Raw genomic sequence first — 16,593 nt, 5'->3', positions numbered from 1 at the left:
ACCCTATATAACTTGTGCTCATCCCTAAATAAAGGCTTTTTGGTTCAACCCTCCTGAAGAGAGATTGTCTCGCGTTCCTCTCTCGCCGCCCTCCACACCTTGCACGCCTCCGCCGGGGACTCGGCCAAGTCCCCCGCCTCACTCTCGCCTCCGGGAAGAGCCGCCGCCGGTACCCCTCAAGCAACGCCGACCGCAGAGGGTTCCGTGGGTGCCCGCCCCTAGCTGCGACCGCAATACCTTCTCTGAAGACAAGCCACCAGCATCTGGGACATCTCTGTCATTTGGGAAGGCACATGGCTGGGGTCTGCTGGTCCTTCGTTCCTGGCTTTCGTTGCTTTCAACTCCGGGCTCCAGTGGCCTCCTCTCTGGGCTTCTATGGGTCCTCTTAGCTTCTGTAGGGCTCTTCTCTATGGGTATCTTTTAATTGTATCTCTTAGCTTCTCTGAGCTCTCTTGAGTTTTCTGCCTTTTATCCTCTTATAAAGGACTCCAGTAAAAGGATTTTGACCCACCTTGAACGGGTGGGTCACACGTCAACTGAAACAAACTAATCAAAAGGTCCCACCCATAATAGGTCTACACCCACAGGAGTGGATTAAAAGAACATGGCCTTTTCTGGGGAACACAACAGCTCCAAACCAGCAGAGTTACAGTCTTGGTCATGGGGGGAGCTTTGCAACCCTTGTGCACATACTGGAGGTGTGTGTCTCACCCACTCTGTCCGGTGGTGGCCTGAAGGACGCACTGCCCCAGAACTTGCTGTGTGTGGAGAAGGCAGCTCACTGAGCTCTCCTACAGAAGGCCATGGGAGAGCAGGCAAGCGGGTGCCTGGGGCAAGGGACTGACAGCTGTGGGACAAACAGAGCAGCACCCAGGACCAGAAAGAAACTGCTTCCCACATATCCTTGTGGAGGGGGGAATACCAAGGGACACACACTGGCATGCCCAAGGCAAGGCACATGAGCAGAGAGGATGGGGAGGCCCCTACACTTTGGCTTCGAGCTGTTTTCTAAACTCATCGTATAGCTAAGCCCTGAAGAGAGCACTGGCACAGGCCAACCAGCAAATACTAGGAAAGGTGTTTTCTTCTCCTCCTTCCCCTTCCTTCCCTCCTTCCCCTGCCTTCTTTCCTTTTCTGTTATCTGCCGGTATTCAAAGAAAGCTGTCATAACATTAAATGGATACAAGCAAAGCAACAGGCACCTGTGTCTAAATTCCAGTGATAACATTAAAATATCAAAACGTCCAAGTTTCAACAAAAAATTTCAAAACGAACAAAGAAAGAGAAAACAATGCTCCAGGCAAAGGAGAAGATTAAAGCTGTAGAAACCATCAACGAGGAGGACCAGACCTGGGACACACCAGGCAAAGACTTTTAGAAAATGGTCCTAAATATGCTCAAAGAGCTAAAGGAAAACAAGGACAAAGAACTAAGGGAAATCAGGAAAATGAAAGATGAACACAAAAAGAGTATCAAGAGAGAGATGGAAATTATGAAAAGAAGTCAATCAGAGCTGAAGACCATAGTAACAGAAATTTATAATTCCCTAGACGGTTCAACAGCAGAATGGAGCTGGCAGAAGAATGAATCAGAGAACTTGAAATAAGACAACTGAAGTCATCCAGTCTTAGGAACAGAAAAAAGAACGAATGAAGAAAAGTGATCAGAGCCTGAGAAACGTGTAGGACACCATCAAACATATCAATATACACATTGTGGAGTCCCAGGAGGAGAAGAAAGAGAGAAAGGGGCAGCAGAGAACACCTGAAGAAATAATGGCTGAAAACTTCCCAAATTTAATGAAAGACATGAATATACACATGCAAGACAATAAATTACAAACAGGACAAACCCAAATAGAGCCACACCCCAAAAGACTGCAAACAAACTGTCAAATGCCAGAGAAAAAGAAAGAGTTCTGAAAGTCACAAGAGAGAAGCAGCATGCTGTGTGCAAGGAGCCTCCATAAGATTAGGTGCTGAAGGCAGTGGAGGACAGACTTAAAGTGCTGAAAGCAAAAAACTGACAACCAAGAATTCTATATTCAGAAAAACTGTCTTTCAAAAATGAGGGAGATAGTAAGACATTTTCACACGAATGCTGAGGGAGTTCATCATCCTAGACCGGCCCAACAAGAGATGCCAAAGGGAGTTCTGCAAGTTGAAAGGAAAGGATACTAGATGATAGATTGAAGCCATGTGAAGAAGTAAAGATCTCCACCGAGGGTAACAAAATGGGTAAATATAAATGGTGGCACTACTGTGTTTTAGTTTGTAACTCCACTTTTTACTTCCTACATGATTAAAAGGCAAAGGTATAAAATATGATGATAAATTAGGTGTTTGGGACTCATGTAATTTGTGACACAAACTACATACAGTGGGGGATGGAGGGGTAGAGGAACTTAGCTTGAGCACACAATTGAAGTTAAGTTGGTATTGAAGCAAACGAGACTGTAATAGACTTGGGATGCTAAGTTTAAGCCCCATGACAAGTACAAAGAAAATGTCAGAGAATATGCACGATCATCGAGACAGAAATTAGAGTGCAGGCTGGCAGGGGCAGGGGGAAAGGGGAGTTACTGCATAATGGGTGGGGGGCTTCTGTTTCGGGACATGGGAGAGTTTTCATAATGGAAGGTGGTGGGGGCACCACAGTATTGTAATGTGATTAATCCCACTTAGATGAAATACTCAGAATAAGCAAATTCACAGACATAGAAAGTGGATTCCAGGGTGGGGTGTGGGGGATGGGGAGGGCCTGGTTTCTGTTTGGAGTGATAAAAAAATTTCAGAAACAGATAGTGGTAACGGAGGTCCAATATTGTGGATGTAACTGATATCACTGACTTGTACACGTAGAAGTGGTTAAAATGGGAAAATCTGCTGTGCGTGTGTGTGTGTGTGTTTATATATACATATATACATATACATACATAAATATATATATATATATATATATATAAAACCACTGTACAAATCTTAGAAAAAGAAAGCAAAACAGCCATGGACTGGATTTGACTCCTGATCTAAGACTTAAAACTAGTTTAACAGTATCGGACATACATTATTACTATTTCAAATAGCAAAAGCTTTGATGATACAAATGGTTCATTTTTACTATTTTTATAAAATAATTTGGGGCCATGCAAAAAAATGAGAATATTCAGGGTGATTCAGGCAATTCAGGGTAAGAACATTTTAGGTGAATCATTTGGAAAAAATGCCACTTTTTTAAATCAAATTTTTTTATGTCTGTATGTTAATTTAAAAAGATGCAGTTTTGTTTTTTTTTAAGTACTGACTTGTTATCCATCACCTGGCTTTGAGGGGTGTAGCCGAGGTGCAAACCAAACGCAACCCTGTAAGCCTCCTAAAGCCCTTTCTTCACGCTGCACTGCCAGAAGGGCGCACTCTCCTTAGGTATTTTGTTTTTCCACTTTAAATATTTTCTCAGAAAGGATCTGCTTTAATTACTGACTCTAATCCATCTTTATGGCCCTCCTCCCTCAGGCTTTCCCCCGCAAATTATATGTCATAATAAAACATTTCATGCAAGGACATACCTGGGTGATGACGCGTAACAATAAAACAAATCCCAGCTCCCGTGAATCCCAGCTCACCAGTAACAACTAGATCACCCAGCCCTTGCTCTATCTCTTTTACTTTAAATCTTACAGTTTGTTTCAGTTATTTTTTCATTTATAAAGTAATACATGTGCATGCCTTTAAAAGTTATAGTCTGAAAGAGTTTATATTTAAATAGTGGTCCCTGACCCCACCTCTGTCTACTCCTCATCCTCCTACTTAAGCTTTTTTAACTGTATTTCTTCTTTTTTAAATAACAGCTTATTTAGATACATTCACATAAAGTTCACGCTTTTAAGGAGTACAATTCAATGGTTTTTAGAACATTCCCAAGGATGTATAACCATCACCACTCTCTGGTTCCATATTTTCACCACCCCAAAAAGCAACCCCGAACCCCCTTAGCAATCACTCCCCATGTCTCCTCCCCACACCCCTACAACCATTAATCCATCTTCTCTCTCTTTATGAATTTACCATATCCGGACATTTCATTTAAATAGAATCATAGAATATGCAGCCGTTGCAGCTGCCATTTTCCACTCAAAAAAAAAGAGGCAGTTTTAAAAATATTTTTTATCTTAAAAATATGTTCATTGTAGAAAATGTAAAAAAACACAGGAAAGCCTGAATAAATTTAATTACAGACTCGGAGACAACCACTGTTAACATCTGTATGTAGAGCCCTCCAGGCGTGTGTGGGTACAATTTTTTTTTTATACACAATTGGAATCAAACTACAGAGACTGTTTTAGAATTTGCTTTTCGACTTAATGTCAGGACACAGTTTTTTTCCTGTGTCTTTAAATATATTTGCCCAAACATGATTTTTAAGGGCTGTATATTATTCTGTTGCACATATATACCATAGTGTATTTAAGTGATTCTGCTATTGTTAGAAATTTTATCACTTCCAGTTCTTTAAATGTAATCACTAAAAAAAAGTAACCCACGATGAACGTGTTTTGGATTATTCCAACTTTTCAAGCATTCATAATTATTTCCTTGAAATAAATACCCAGAAAGGCAATTTTTGGGTTGCTGGGCACACTTGCTTTTTTTTATTCAGTTTTATTGAGACATATTCACATACCATACAATCATCCATAGTGTACAATCAACTGTTCACAGTACCATCTCATAGTTGAGTATTCATCACCCCAATCTATTGCTGAACATTTTCCTTACACCAGAAAGAATCAGAAGTATTAAAAATAAAATAAAAAAAAAAAACGAACACCCAAGTCACCCCCCCATCCCACCCTATTTTTCATTTAGTTTTTTGTCCCCATTTTTCTACTCATCCATCCATACACTGGATTAAAGGGAGTGCGATCCACAGGGTTTTCACAATCACACTGTCACCCCTTGTAAACTACATTGTTACACAATCATCTTCAAGAGTCAAGGCTACTGAATTGGAGTTTGGTAGTTTCGGGTATTTACTTCTAGCTATTTCAATACATTAAAACCTAGGAGGTGTTATCTATATAGTGCGTAAGAATGCCCACCAGAGTGACCTCTCGATTCCATTTGAAATCTCTCAGCCACTGAAGTTTTATTTCGTTTCATTTCGCATCCCACTTTTGGTCAAGATGTTCTCAATCCTATGATGCTGGATCCAGATTCATCCCCGGGAGTCATATCCTGCATTGCCAGGAAGATTTACACCCCTGGGAGTCAGGTCCCACGTAGGGGGGAGGGCAGTGAGATCACCCGCCGAGATGGCTTAGTTAGAGAGAGAGAGAGGGCCACATCTGAGCAACAAAGAGGCACTCAGGGGGAGACTCTTAGACACAATTATAAGCAGGGTTATCCTCTCCTTGCAGCAACAAGCTTCACAGGGGCCAGCCCCAAGACAGAGGGCTCAGCATATCAAGCCATCAGTCCCCAGTGTTTGTGAGAACATCAGAAACAATCCAGGTGAGGAAGTCCAACACCTCTGCATTCTTCCCCAGCTCTTCAGGGGGGCCCCAAATATATATTTTTATTCTCCACCCAAATTACTTTAGGATGTGTTGCTATTTCATTCTAATCTATACAGACCTACCATAGCTCACTTCCTATTTAAAGTTGCATGTAATTGTGGTATTTGAACAAACTGACTGTAGAAGTTATATGGCTTAGAAAATATAGATCTTACACCAAATAAACATCTCTTTCCTTGGTCTCACATGGAAGTTGAAGTTTTAACACACAGTCGGTTTCAACCTTTACCCTTTGGCCCGATTTGCTCTAGTCTTAACCAGATTTGCTTTATTCATATCTCTAATTGAAGTCTGGGCTCTATTTCAGCTTTTTTTTTTTAACAGTTGCTGTATGTGTTAATACTGATATTCATATCTGCCGAGCTCTAGCTCTGGGTTTCAGGTGTCACACAGATGCTCACTGTCCCAGAGACCAATCAGGTTAAACATTAAGGGATCAACATCTCAAAGTCTGGAGACAGCCATTACAATTCAGGAACAGATTTGACTGCTGTAAGAGCTTACAATCTAGGGACCATTACAATAATCATTTCCCTGTTAGACCGTGCCCTAAGATTCAATTCTGAGTTTACACATTCTAATTAGTCCACATTGGTGAGGCATTATAGTGTTTGCCTTGGATTCCGGTGTACTTCACTCAACTTGCTGTCTACAGGATCCATTCACCTCCTTGCGTGTCTCACAGCTTCACTCCCTCTCGTAGATGCTCAGTACTCCACTGCATGCACCACAGTTCACCATTCTGTTCCTAAGTAATTCTGTTACACTTACTTCTAAGATCCCAGATACGCTGTGCTAAATTTCCTCCGGGAAGGCAGTATTCATCCGTACACATCAGTGCTGTGGAGGATTCTCTTTTTGACCATCCCAGTATTCAAAAAAAAAAAAAAAAAAAACAAACTTCCAATATGCCAAGCAAAAAAGCTCACTTCTTCCATTTGTATTTGTTTGATTAGCAGCAAAAATGCACAACCATAGGGCTTAATTTTAACATCATTTGGCTATTTATAACTGTGTGTAATGCCTGTTGGTGATTTTACAACCACCACATTTTAAACCCACATGGTGTCTGCTCTCAAGCCGAGGGTCTGGGTCAGGGACCGAGCTGCCAAGGGGACATGCACAACCCGGGGACAGGTCAGCACCTGACTTCGCTCGCTGACAAGTGGGGAATGCAAAGGAACCCACTCCCAGGATCTGCCGGGACAAGGCCAGGTCGGGCCGCCACCACTCCTTCTGGGTGTGAACCTGCCCCATTGTCACCAGAAACACACCCACATCCCAGGGGTCAGCCTCCAGTCTCCCTCTGACCCACCCTGGGCTTCACCCAGCCTCTCTCCCCAGCCACCCAGGCCCTGCACACACAGTGCCTCCTCGGACCGGCCTTCCCACGTAGGGGGGCTGCCCCACTAACGCACCTCCTGTTCCGTTCTCCGCAGCCCCTGCCCACTTCCCTTTCCCCTCTCTTTCCTTTCCCTGCCATCTGTCCCACCGCCCTTGATCAACCCCCTTCCTGGAGGCTGAGCTCGGGAACAGTAGGTGTTCAGAAATGCTCGCTGAACGTAGGAATAAAACTGGCTTGGTGACCCCCTCTTCCCCGGGACCAAGAACACTTAGTCCGAGTGCCGACTGTGATTCCAGCAGACCGACCCACTTGATCGGAAGCGCCCCTACGAGGACCCCCTCCAGGAGGCCGCTGCTCCCAGCCTGCACCCCTACTCGTAGGCCGACGGCCGCTTCTGGTTTGTAACAGCCGCTCTTCCGACAGCCTCAACCAGGCCCCCAACTCATGCGCTGAGTCTCAGGCTTCTGGCCTCAGCGCCTGTGAACTAAAATTATAAACCCCTCAACCTTGGATCCGGCCTCGGTTAAAATGAAACATAAAACTGAATCATGGTGATATGTGACAGGATGCTCTGGGGAGAAATAACCTTGTTGACAACTAAATTCTACTAAATTCTCTAACTAAAAAGTAAAATAAGAAAGAGATGATAAGAGGATATTTATACACAGGCAATTAGAGAAGAACTGTGAAGAAAACGCGACTCAGAAGGACAAAGGTCTTAGCTGAATTTAAACTGGTGGAGCTTTGGTCACTCGTCAATCATGGTTATTCTCTTCAAAACATCCTGAGAAGTGTAAGGAGCTCCCTGAACTGTCAATTATTCATCAGAATTTTGTTTTTCGGTTTAATCTCTCAAGAATGAAGCCTTTAACGATGAGGCATATTATGGCCACAAAGCTTGTAAAACATGTTTGTTGTAGGAAATAGCATTTATTTACTAACATGCGAACGTGTTGTAAGAAACTGGATGTTCACTTGGCAGTAAGTGAATCAAAGCCTGGGGGTGTCGAACCCACTGCTATACCTCATGATGCAGGTTTTCTTGTTTTGTTGTCAGGAGCTTCAGGTGGGCCTGCACTCTGCAGAAGGCCAACACTAGGTGTGCGTTAGGAAATACAAATCCTATTTGAGGCCTCGCTCTCCCCTGGTGTCCCCAGGCTGATTGGGACTCCCTGGTAGTAAAGCATCAGAATGTCAAGGTCCTGCCCGCACCCAGCGAACGCAGCTGGGGCACACTGCAGCCCCGAGGCCGACAGCCCCCAGTGTGGTGCTGGAGGGTCCCCCACCTCCCCTCCCTGTCCCCACGCCCTCGGAGCCCAGCGAGTGGAGGGTGGTCAGCCTGCCTCGCCTTCCACCTTCCCTGGGGCTGAGGGACCTTTGCCCATGAAGCTCTGATGGCCGTGTGGAATTCTGCTCTCACGCTTCCAGAGTCCTCTGTCACCTCCCAGGAAGCAGGGCGAGGCAGAGCCCCCCAACCCTCTGCAGGTGGTCCCCGGCAGCTGTGCCCAGACTCTGTGGCCCACCTGGGCGATCTGGTTGAGGTCCCAAATGAACGCAGACACGGATTCTTTCCCGGAGCCTCCCGGTGCCATGCGGATGTGGCCTGGGAATCCGAAAGCCGCAGACCCAGCTGAGAGTAGCTGGGCTTCAGACCCACAGAAAGGTGGCTCACAAAACCATCCACTGCTAAGCAGGTCCTGAGGCACGTGACAACCTGGGTGGACCCTGAGGCCATTAGGTGGAGTGAAATAAGCCAGGCACAAAAGGACAAATATCGTACGGTCTCACTGATGTGAACTAATTATAATAAGCAACCTCATGGAGCTAAATCTACAGTGTAGGTCACCAGGAGACAGAATGAGGGTAGAGAATGGGGAGCCGATGCTTAACTTGTGCAGGATTTTTAATAAGGCTGATTGTAAAGATTTGGAGATGGATAGAGGACGGTGGCCCATTACTGTGAGTGTAATTCCTAGTGCTGAATCATGGGGGTGCCTGTGGCTGGAAGGGACGTTTACGATTGTGTAGGTCACTCGAAGGAACCTGGAAGATGACACATGGGACTGTGTAACAGTGAACCCTGCTGTGGACGATGACCGTGGCCAACAGTACAAATGTAAGAATGTTCTTCCATGAACTAGAACCAATGCACATCACCCAATTCAAGGCAGGTCTTAACCCTTTACTGGAGTCCTTTATGAGAGGCTAAGGACAGAAAAAAAAACAGCTCAGAGAAAGGAACACCCAGAGGGGCTCAGAGAAAAGCCCCCAGAGAGGCAAGCAGGGACCCACAGAAATGCAAAGATCCAGAAGCAGAAACCCGGTAGCAAAGGACCAGCAGACTCCGGCCGAGCACCTTCCCATGCGATGCCGGCGGCCTTTCTTCAGAGTCCAGGTATCATCTTGTTGATGCCTTAATCGGGACATTTTCATGGCCTTAGAACTGTAAATTTGTGAACTAATAAACCCCCACTGTAAGAGCCATCCATTTCTGGTATACTGTGTTCCAGCAGCTTTAGCGAACCGCAACAGGTGGTATAAGGGAAAAACTACACCTAATGAAAACCACGGATTATAATCAACAGTAAGTAATATCAGTAATACTGTAATATTCTTTCATCTATTGTAAGAAGGGTACTATACTATCGTTATGTGCCAATAACAGGGAGGTGTAAGGGTATGGGATTTTTCTTTTTGGAGCAATGAGAATGTTTTCAAATTGATTGTGGTGGTGAATGCACAACTCTGTGATTACACCAAGAGCCATGGATTGTACACCTGGATGAACTGTATGGTGTGTGAATAAAACCGTTTAAAAAAAATGGGGTTGTTGCTAGAACTATTAAATTTCTGGTTGTTTGCAACAACAAAAGCTCAATGTGGTAACGTACAGAATCCCTGGTTCCCGCCTTAGGCCAACAATCCACCATCCTTTCTTGCTTCGGGCCACTGGTGTTTTTATTGTCCGTACCCGCTGGGTCTCTAATTCTTTTATGATGAAGTGGCTCCTGGACAGCTGGGATGCAGAATATGAAGCTTTCTCCGAGGCATGGTGTGCCACTTCAAATGTATTATGATCCCCCAAACACCATTATCTTTGATGTGATCTTGTATGGGCAGACGTATTAGGTTGATTAGATTGTAATTCTTTGATTGAGTGCTTACATGGAGATGTGACCCACCCAGCTGTGGCTGATGACTCTGGATAGTTTCCATGGAGGTGTGGCCTCGCCCCTTCAGCGTGGGCCTTGATTAGTTCACTGGAGCACTATATAAGCTCAGACAGAAGGAGTGAGCCTGCTACAGCCAAGAAGGACACTTTGAAGAATGCACAGGAGCTGAGAGAGGAACTGCAGCTTACAAAGACATTTTGGAGATGGCCTTTGAAAGCAGACTTTTGCTCCTGAGAAGCTAAGAGAGGATAAATGCCCCAAGAGCTACTAAGAGTAACATTTTTGAGGAGCTGCAGCCTAGAGAGGAACATCCTGGGAGAAAGCCATTTTGAAACCAGAATTTTGGAGCAGACGCCAGCCACGTGCCTTCCCAGCTAACAGAGGTTTTCTGGACCCATTAGCCATTTTCCAGTGAAGGTACCCAACTGTTGGTGCATTACCTTGGACACTTTATAGCCTTAAGATGGTAACTTGTAACCAAATAAACCCCCTTTAGAAAAGCAAATCCATTTCTGGTGTTTTGCATTCCAGCAGCATTAGCAAACCAGAACATGGAACACATGGCTGTGACGTTTGGATCTGCTGTGTCGTCTCCACAATGGCATTGTAAAATGCGGAGGCCCGGGCCCTGCCCCGAGAGTCTGAGCCCTGGACCTGGGGCTGGGCCAGCACAGCCTTTGTTGGCGGCTCCCCAGGTGACCCTAAGGCGGCGTCAGGACCGAGGGCTGTGGCTGCGGTGGGCAGAATCCCAGGACAGCCACACTGTGCCATGTGGCAGCAGGGGCTTCCACAGGTGTAATGAAGGTCACTGATCGACGGGCCTCGAGGCAGGGGGGCCGCTGGGGTGGGCCTGGCCTGGTGACAGGAGCTGATGAGGGGCAGGGCCTTTCCCCTGGCTGTTGGCAGAGGGCGAGGTCAGAGATTTGGACATGAGGGCCTTCGACGCGCCGCTGCCGGCTGGAAGACGGAGGGGCCACTGGAGAGGCAGGAGCGTGGCCTCGGGGCGCTGAGGGTGACCCAGCCGGGACCCCAGTCCTCCAGTGGCAGGAACTGCGTTCTGTCCACAGCCGGAACGAGCTCGGAGGCAGAGTCTCCCCCTAGAACCCCCACAGGAGAGGATGGCCCAGCAGACCCCTGGGCCTCACCAGTAAGATGCTGGGGTTCCCACCCACACCCTGAGCTAATAAATAGGTGCTCCAAGTCGCTCAGCTTGCGTCAATTTGTTACAAATCCTTAGAAAACAGATATAATGGCTTAGATGAAAGCAATAAAAATACTTTGCCATGTTTAGTGGAACAATTTCCAAAGAATGTTTCTCATGTGAGTGAACTTAGGTGTCACCTGACACTTTTCTTTCTTTCTACTCAATGCTGCTCTAATGTTCCAATTGGGCGGATGAATCAGAGGCTTCTACAACTTTAAAACTCAGCTTGTTACAAGTTGTGGATTCAGGCTTTTGAGACGTAGTAACCCCTGCATTTTCTGGGTATGGACAAGATCTCGACACCGTTTTCCCACCGCCAGCCAGGACCTCTCTCGATTCCTTCCCAAGTGCCCCCCCGCATTATCAAACTATCAGTGGGGCGTCCAGGCCTTATGCTTTGAACCCCTCTGACTTCTGCCAGAAGCCGGAGAAAACCCTCAGCACTGAACAGGCTCATGGAGTTTGGTTTGCTCTAGCAGGTAATCTCTGTTTTGCCATATCCGGGGGTCACTCTGCCCACCACACCCACCACCCCAGCTCGCTGCCCCCGCACAACTCTTACCAGCCTTTCCACTGGAGGTGGATGCAGAACCAGGAACTAGAAGCAGACCAGGCAGGGAGATGGCGGGGTGCCGAGCGGGGTCTGCCCCGGGCTTGGACCACAGCTCACGGGAAGGACGGAGCCCGCGTCCTCCGGGGACAGCCAAGGCAACCAGAGCCGAGCAGAGTGCCTGAGACGCCCTCTCCTAGGGCAGCCACCGCAGACTCAGCGAGGGCCCCCCTGGGACTGCCCGTGCTTTCACTTGTCCCAATCACTGTCCCAATCCTCCCAGAGACCGGGAAGCCGAGCCTGGGGCTCGGGGTGTGGGCCCTGCGGCTACTCTAACGCCTCAGACAGACCCACTGAAGGGCCGCCTCGTGTTACCTGAACACCAACGGACACATAACTAAGATGATGACCTCCTTATCCCAACCTCCAAGCCGACCCTCGGTGTGCAATAAGCCCATGAAAGTGCTAACGTCCACCTTCTCAGGCCACGCTCGACTGTCGGCTCCCCGACCCTCGTGCTTAATACTGCGTCTATGCATCCAACACCCCAACCTTCCCTCCCCCTTTATTTTCCTCCAGAGCACACATCCCCCTCTAATATAGTTTACACTTTCCTTTTTAAGTTTAGTCAATTGTCCTTCCCCAGGAGGATGTGCCATGAGGGCAGGGGTTCTGCCAGCTCCATTCACTGCTGAATACCCAGCACCTAAAAAAATTACCTGGCGTTGGAAAGGGCCCTCCATAAAAATTCATGGAAATGCACACGGCTATTGGTTTTCAAAAAGTCTGTGAACCGCCTGAGTTTTTTTTTTTTTTTTTTTTTTCCGCCTGAGTTTTTAATCAACTAAATTTTGTCTTCCTACGTCTGAGAGAACAAGCATTAGGTTCAAGGGGCGCCTTAGGCAAATAGGACGAGACAGAGCATTTTGAGAAGAGTAAGTAAGTCAGACACAGATGACTTATATTCTCTCTAAATTCACAGAGATTTAACAATGAATGAAAACTACTCTTCAGGCAAAATGGGTTTTGGGTTTCATCAAACAAAATGTTTTGCAAAGTAGTTCAAGATGTTCACAAAACTGGGAAAAAAATCACTACAGCAGGAAATTATATTCTCACGTGTATGACTGGAAATATCTAACTGTGTATTGTTCCCTGCGGTTTAATTATAACAACACTGCACCCTAAAGGGCCAATTCCACCCAAAAACTTGTAACTCTCTCTTCATATCTTAGCCAGTGCTCCCCTCAATCCACTTCTGCAAGGTGGGGGGAAACGGCAGTCCAGTCAACCGCAGAAGCCCGGGGCTCAGCCAGGCCAGGCCGCACTCCTGACCACTCGAGGGCCATCAGCCTCCTCGCTCTGGCCGCTGCTTCCCCACCTCCCTGGGAGCCTGGCGCCCGGGCCGAGGGACACTGCCCCTCGCTTAGGGATGGCTCCGACCCGCAGAGGGGCTGTGGCAGAGAGTGCACAGTGTGGCCAGAAGGGGAAGATGGGCCCCACGAAGTCTGTGCTTTGGGTGCCTCTCATTGTTCATTAACATGACTGGGTTTTGCTTTGTTTTTTTTCCTTTTTTAACATAAAATGAAAAGAAGGTAAGGCCAAAGACACAAAGACACAAGATGCTCATGTTCTGGGGAAAGTTCTTGTTTTGAGACCCAACCGCTGACCTTATAAAGAGAATCCCAGCCATGCTTCTGAACTACCCGGGCTGGCTCTTGGCCCAAGCCCGTAACTGAGAAGTTAGGATTTAAGGGATGATTGAGATTACTGAATCACTATATAGATATTCCTGTTTTACTTTCTAGTATATTAGAGCAGACAGAGGGAAACACCTGAAATCTCTGAACTGTCATCCAGCTGCTTTGATCTCCGATGAAGACTACAGAGCTTTATCTTGTGCCCTAGCGATTATAAAACCTTGTGACTAACCTTCACTTGTGCCCACCTTAGCCGGTTTTCTGACTTTAGAGTCTTACGATCACTGAAGACGGCCCCTAATGTTTATTAACGAAGGGGCTTGGGTCAGCCCAGAGCTAACCCACCCCAAGTCCAAAGTTATCTTGACAACCGAAGCTGGATCTAACCAAAATGGGCCCGCCTGGCATGCACAGTAGCTTAGACTTTAACCTACAAGTCACCTCTACCTCATTATAACACTAAAAGTCACGCCCATCATCACATTAAGGCCATTTTCCTACAAGCATTCTGTGACTCAGCAGGTCATCAATCTGCAAATGCCCAATAATTAGATCACCCCTAATTACCTCATCTGGAGCCACTGTGCCCACTATCCTAAAACCTGCCCATCTTTTGACACTATAAACTATCAGAATTATTGCAGTTCAGGGAGATAGATTTGGGGCCAATAGGCCATCTGCTCTCCCGCTTCGTGCCTAGCAATAAACGCTTTCTCTCTTTGAAACCCAGTGTCTCAGGAACTGGTCATTTGAGTGCACTGGGCCAAGAACCTGCTACCTTTGTCTGGTATCCAGTGGAGTTTTCTTCCTAGTTTCTCTGCCCCTGTGCTCTGCCCCCCACCATCCAAACCTTGAGGCTGGGAAGGGAGGGTTGTGGTGTCAGTATCTTCAGAATTTTCAAAAAAGTGAGGTAGAGGAACGGGAAAACCAGTCCTCAGTGAGAAGAGGTGTGTAGGAATTGGCAAGTTTATAGAAGGTTTCTATTTGGTGTGAAAGGTAAAACAATAAAGCTTCTAAAAGAAAACAGGAAAATATCTTCACGACCTTGGAAAAGAAAAAGACTCCTTAAACAGGACATAAAAATGCATTAACCACTAGAGAAAAGATCAATAAATTGAGAACTTTTTTCACCAAAAGACACCATTAAAAGAGTGAAAACTCAAACCACTCTGGGAGAAGATATTTGCAATACATCTATTTGACAGAGGATTTATATCCAGAATATATAAAGAACTCCTAAAAGCAATATGGAAAGGAAAGATAATCCAATTTTTAAAAATGGGCAAATGAGCAGAGCAGGGACACCTCAAACAGCCCATTGGCTATGAAAAGGTGCCCAAACCCACTAGCCAACCTTAAAATGCAAATCAAAATCACGATGGAATACCATCACACTCACTGAAAGACGATGATTAAAAAGACTGCCAACACCAAGTGCTGGTGAGAATGTGAAACAGATCTCTCATAACTTGCTGGTGGGATGTGAATTATACAACCACTTTGGAAACCTATTTGGCACTATCTACTGTAACTGAATATACGCATGACCTATGGCCCAGTAATTCCATTCCCAGCAGGAATTAGTGCAAATGTGTTCCAAGGGACATATCAAGAACATACCAACACCATCTGTTAATAGCCCCAAATTGGAAATAACTCATATGTCTATCGGTAACAGAATGGATAAATAAATAATGGTATAATCGTACAATGGGTTACCAAAAGGTCAAGAAAATGAACAAATCTGAACTATACTCAATATGCAGAAATATTACTACCTGAATACAGTGTGGGAAAGGTCAGATGCATATACTGCAAAGGTTTTAATCCCGTTTATGTAAAGTTCAATCACAGAAAAAACTAATGTAGTACACTTAGGGATGCACACTTTTGTAGAAAACTATAGGGAAAAGCAAGTACTTGAGGACACAAGTTATCTCTGGGAGTAGTGAGGAGTTTTGATTGGAAAGGGTCATAGGAAAGGCTCCAGGCTGCTGACAGGATCTTCTTCTGCATCTGGGTAGTGTTTGCTTGGGTTTCTGCTTCATAATAATTCATGAAGCAATGATTAACATAGCATGCACTTTTATCTTTGTGTACGACATTTCACAATAAAAAGCTCGAAAATACATCAGGTATTATTAGTTCCCTGTCTAACCTTCCCAGGAAACAGATACTGTCCAAGTAAAGCCAAAACCCTTAAAGCAAACGCAAGCCACTCTTAAAGTAATGGGAAGACAATTTTTAGAAAAATTTGGGACCAACCTTCATGTGGCCTTTTTTTTGTGAATTAGAAAAAGGCGCCCGCTTTAGGAGGTGCTTTAACAAAAGCTGCCTTCCTTGGCTGAAGCAGCCTGCTGGGGACACTGCTGGGGAGCTGATGACTTCTCTGTGCAGAGGAAAAGGCACCCCTCCCTGTAGGAGCTGCAGCCCTGTAGCAGGGGCATGGCTGGCCGAACAGAGTGCAGACTGGACTGCAGTCCCACCTGCCCCTTTCCCGGGTGCCTCTGTGCAGGGCATAAACCACAAACCCTCCACGGCAACCCTGCTCCGGAAACTGGAAACACGAGTACGCACACACTGGCCCACCCGGAACACACACGGGCCCAGAGCTCGACCGCAGAGCTGAGTGGACGCCAGCCGACGCCGTCCCTTACCGCGTAGCCCTCGGTCTTCTTCTGGCACCACTTCAGCAGAGCGTTGCGCTTGGAACCGCCGTACTCCCGGGCCAAGGCTGCCAGCGGGTCTCTCCTTTCCACGCTGGTGAGACAGAACAGCACACAGTGAAGAGAAGACGCCAATTTATGGAGCCCTCGGTTGGGCAGAAATCAATAACTAGATTATGACAGTAAAAGTCTAGGTTTATCCACTGAGATTCTAAAGGAGCAACCGAATGAGTCACATTCATAACACGTTTTCATGATGTCAGTCGCATGGTCTTAAAGAAAAGCTACAGCGTGCTTCTTGACTATCGAAGCCGGGGGGGGGGGGGGGGCGGTTTTTTTGGTTTTATTTGTTTTTAAAATCCATCTGTCACTCGACCTCT

At 46.1% G+C, this 16,593-nt stretch overlaps 1 protein-coding gene across 5 annotated transcripts in view; it reads right to left on the bottom strand.

Moving 5' to 3' along the window:
- SPECC1 (sperm antigen with calponin homology and coiled-coil domains 1) overlaps window positions 1–16,593 on the bottom strand; it is a 293,600-nt gene that overhangs the window by 52,605 nt on the left and 224,402 nt on the right. For all 5 annotated transcript variants that reach the window (XM_037810359.1, XM_037810363.1, XM_037810360.1 and 2 more), the window contains one exon: window positions 16,205–16,307. In XM_037810359.1, the coding sequence (XP_037666287.1) occupies window positions 16,205–16,307 (103 nt within the window). The remainder of the gene's footprint in view (window positions 1–16,204; window positions 16,308–16,593) is intronic.

The sequence above is a fragment of the Choloepus didactylus genome, chromosome 18, assembly GCF_015220235.1.
Source record: "Choloepus didactylus isolate mChoDid1 chromosome 18, mChoDid1.pri, whole genome shotgun sequence".
Lineage (NCBI taxonomy): Eukaryota > Metazoa > Chordata > Mammalia > Pilosa > Megalonychidae > Choloepus > Choloepus didactylus.
The sequence above is the reverse complement of the archived record's forward strand: the minus strand, read 5'-3'. Positions and strand labels throughout refer to the sequence as shown.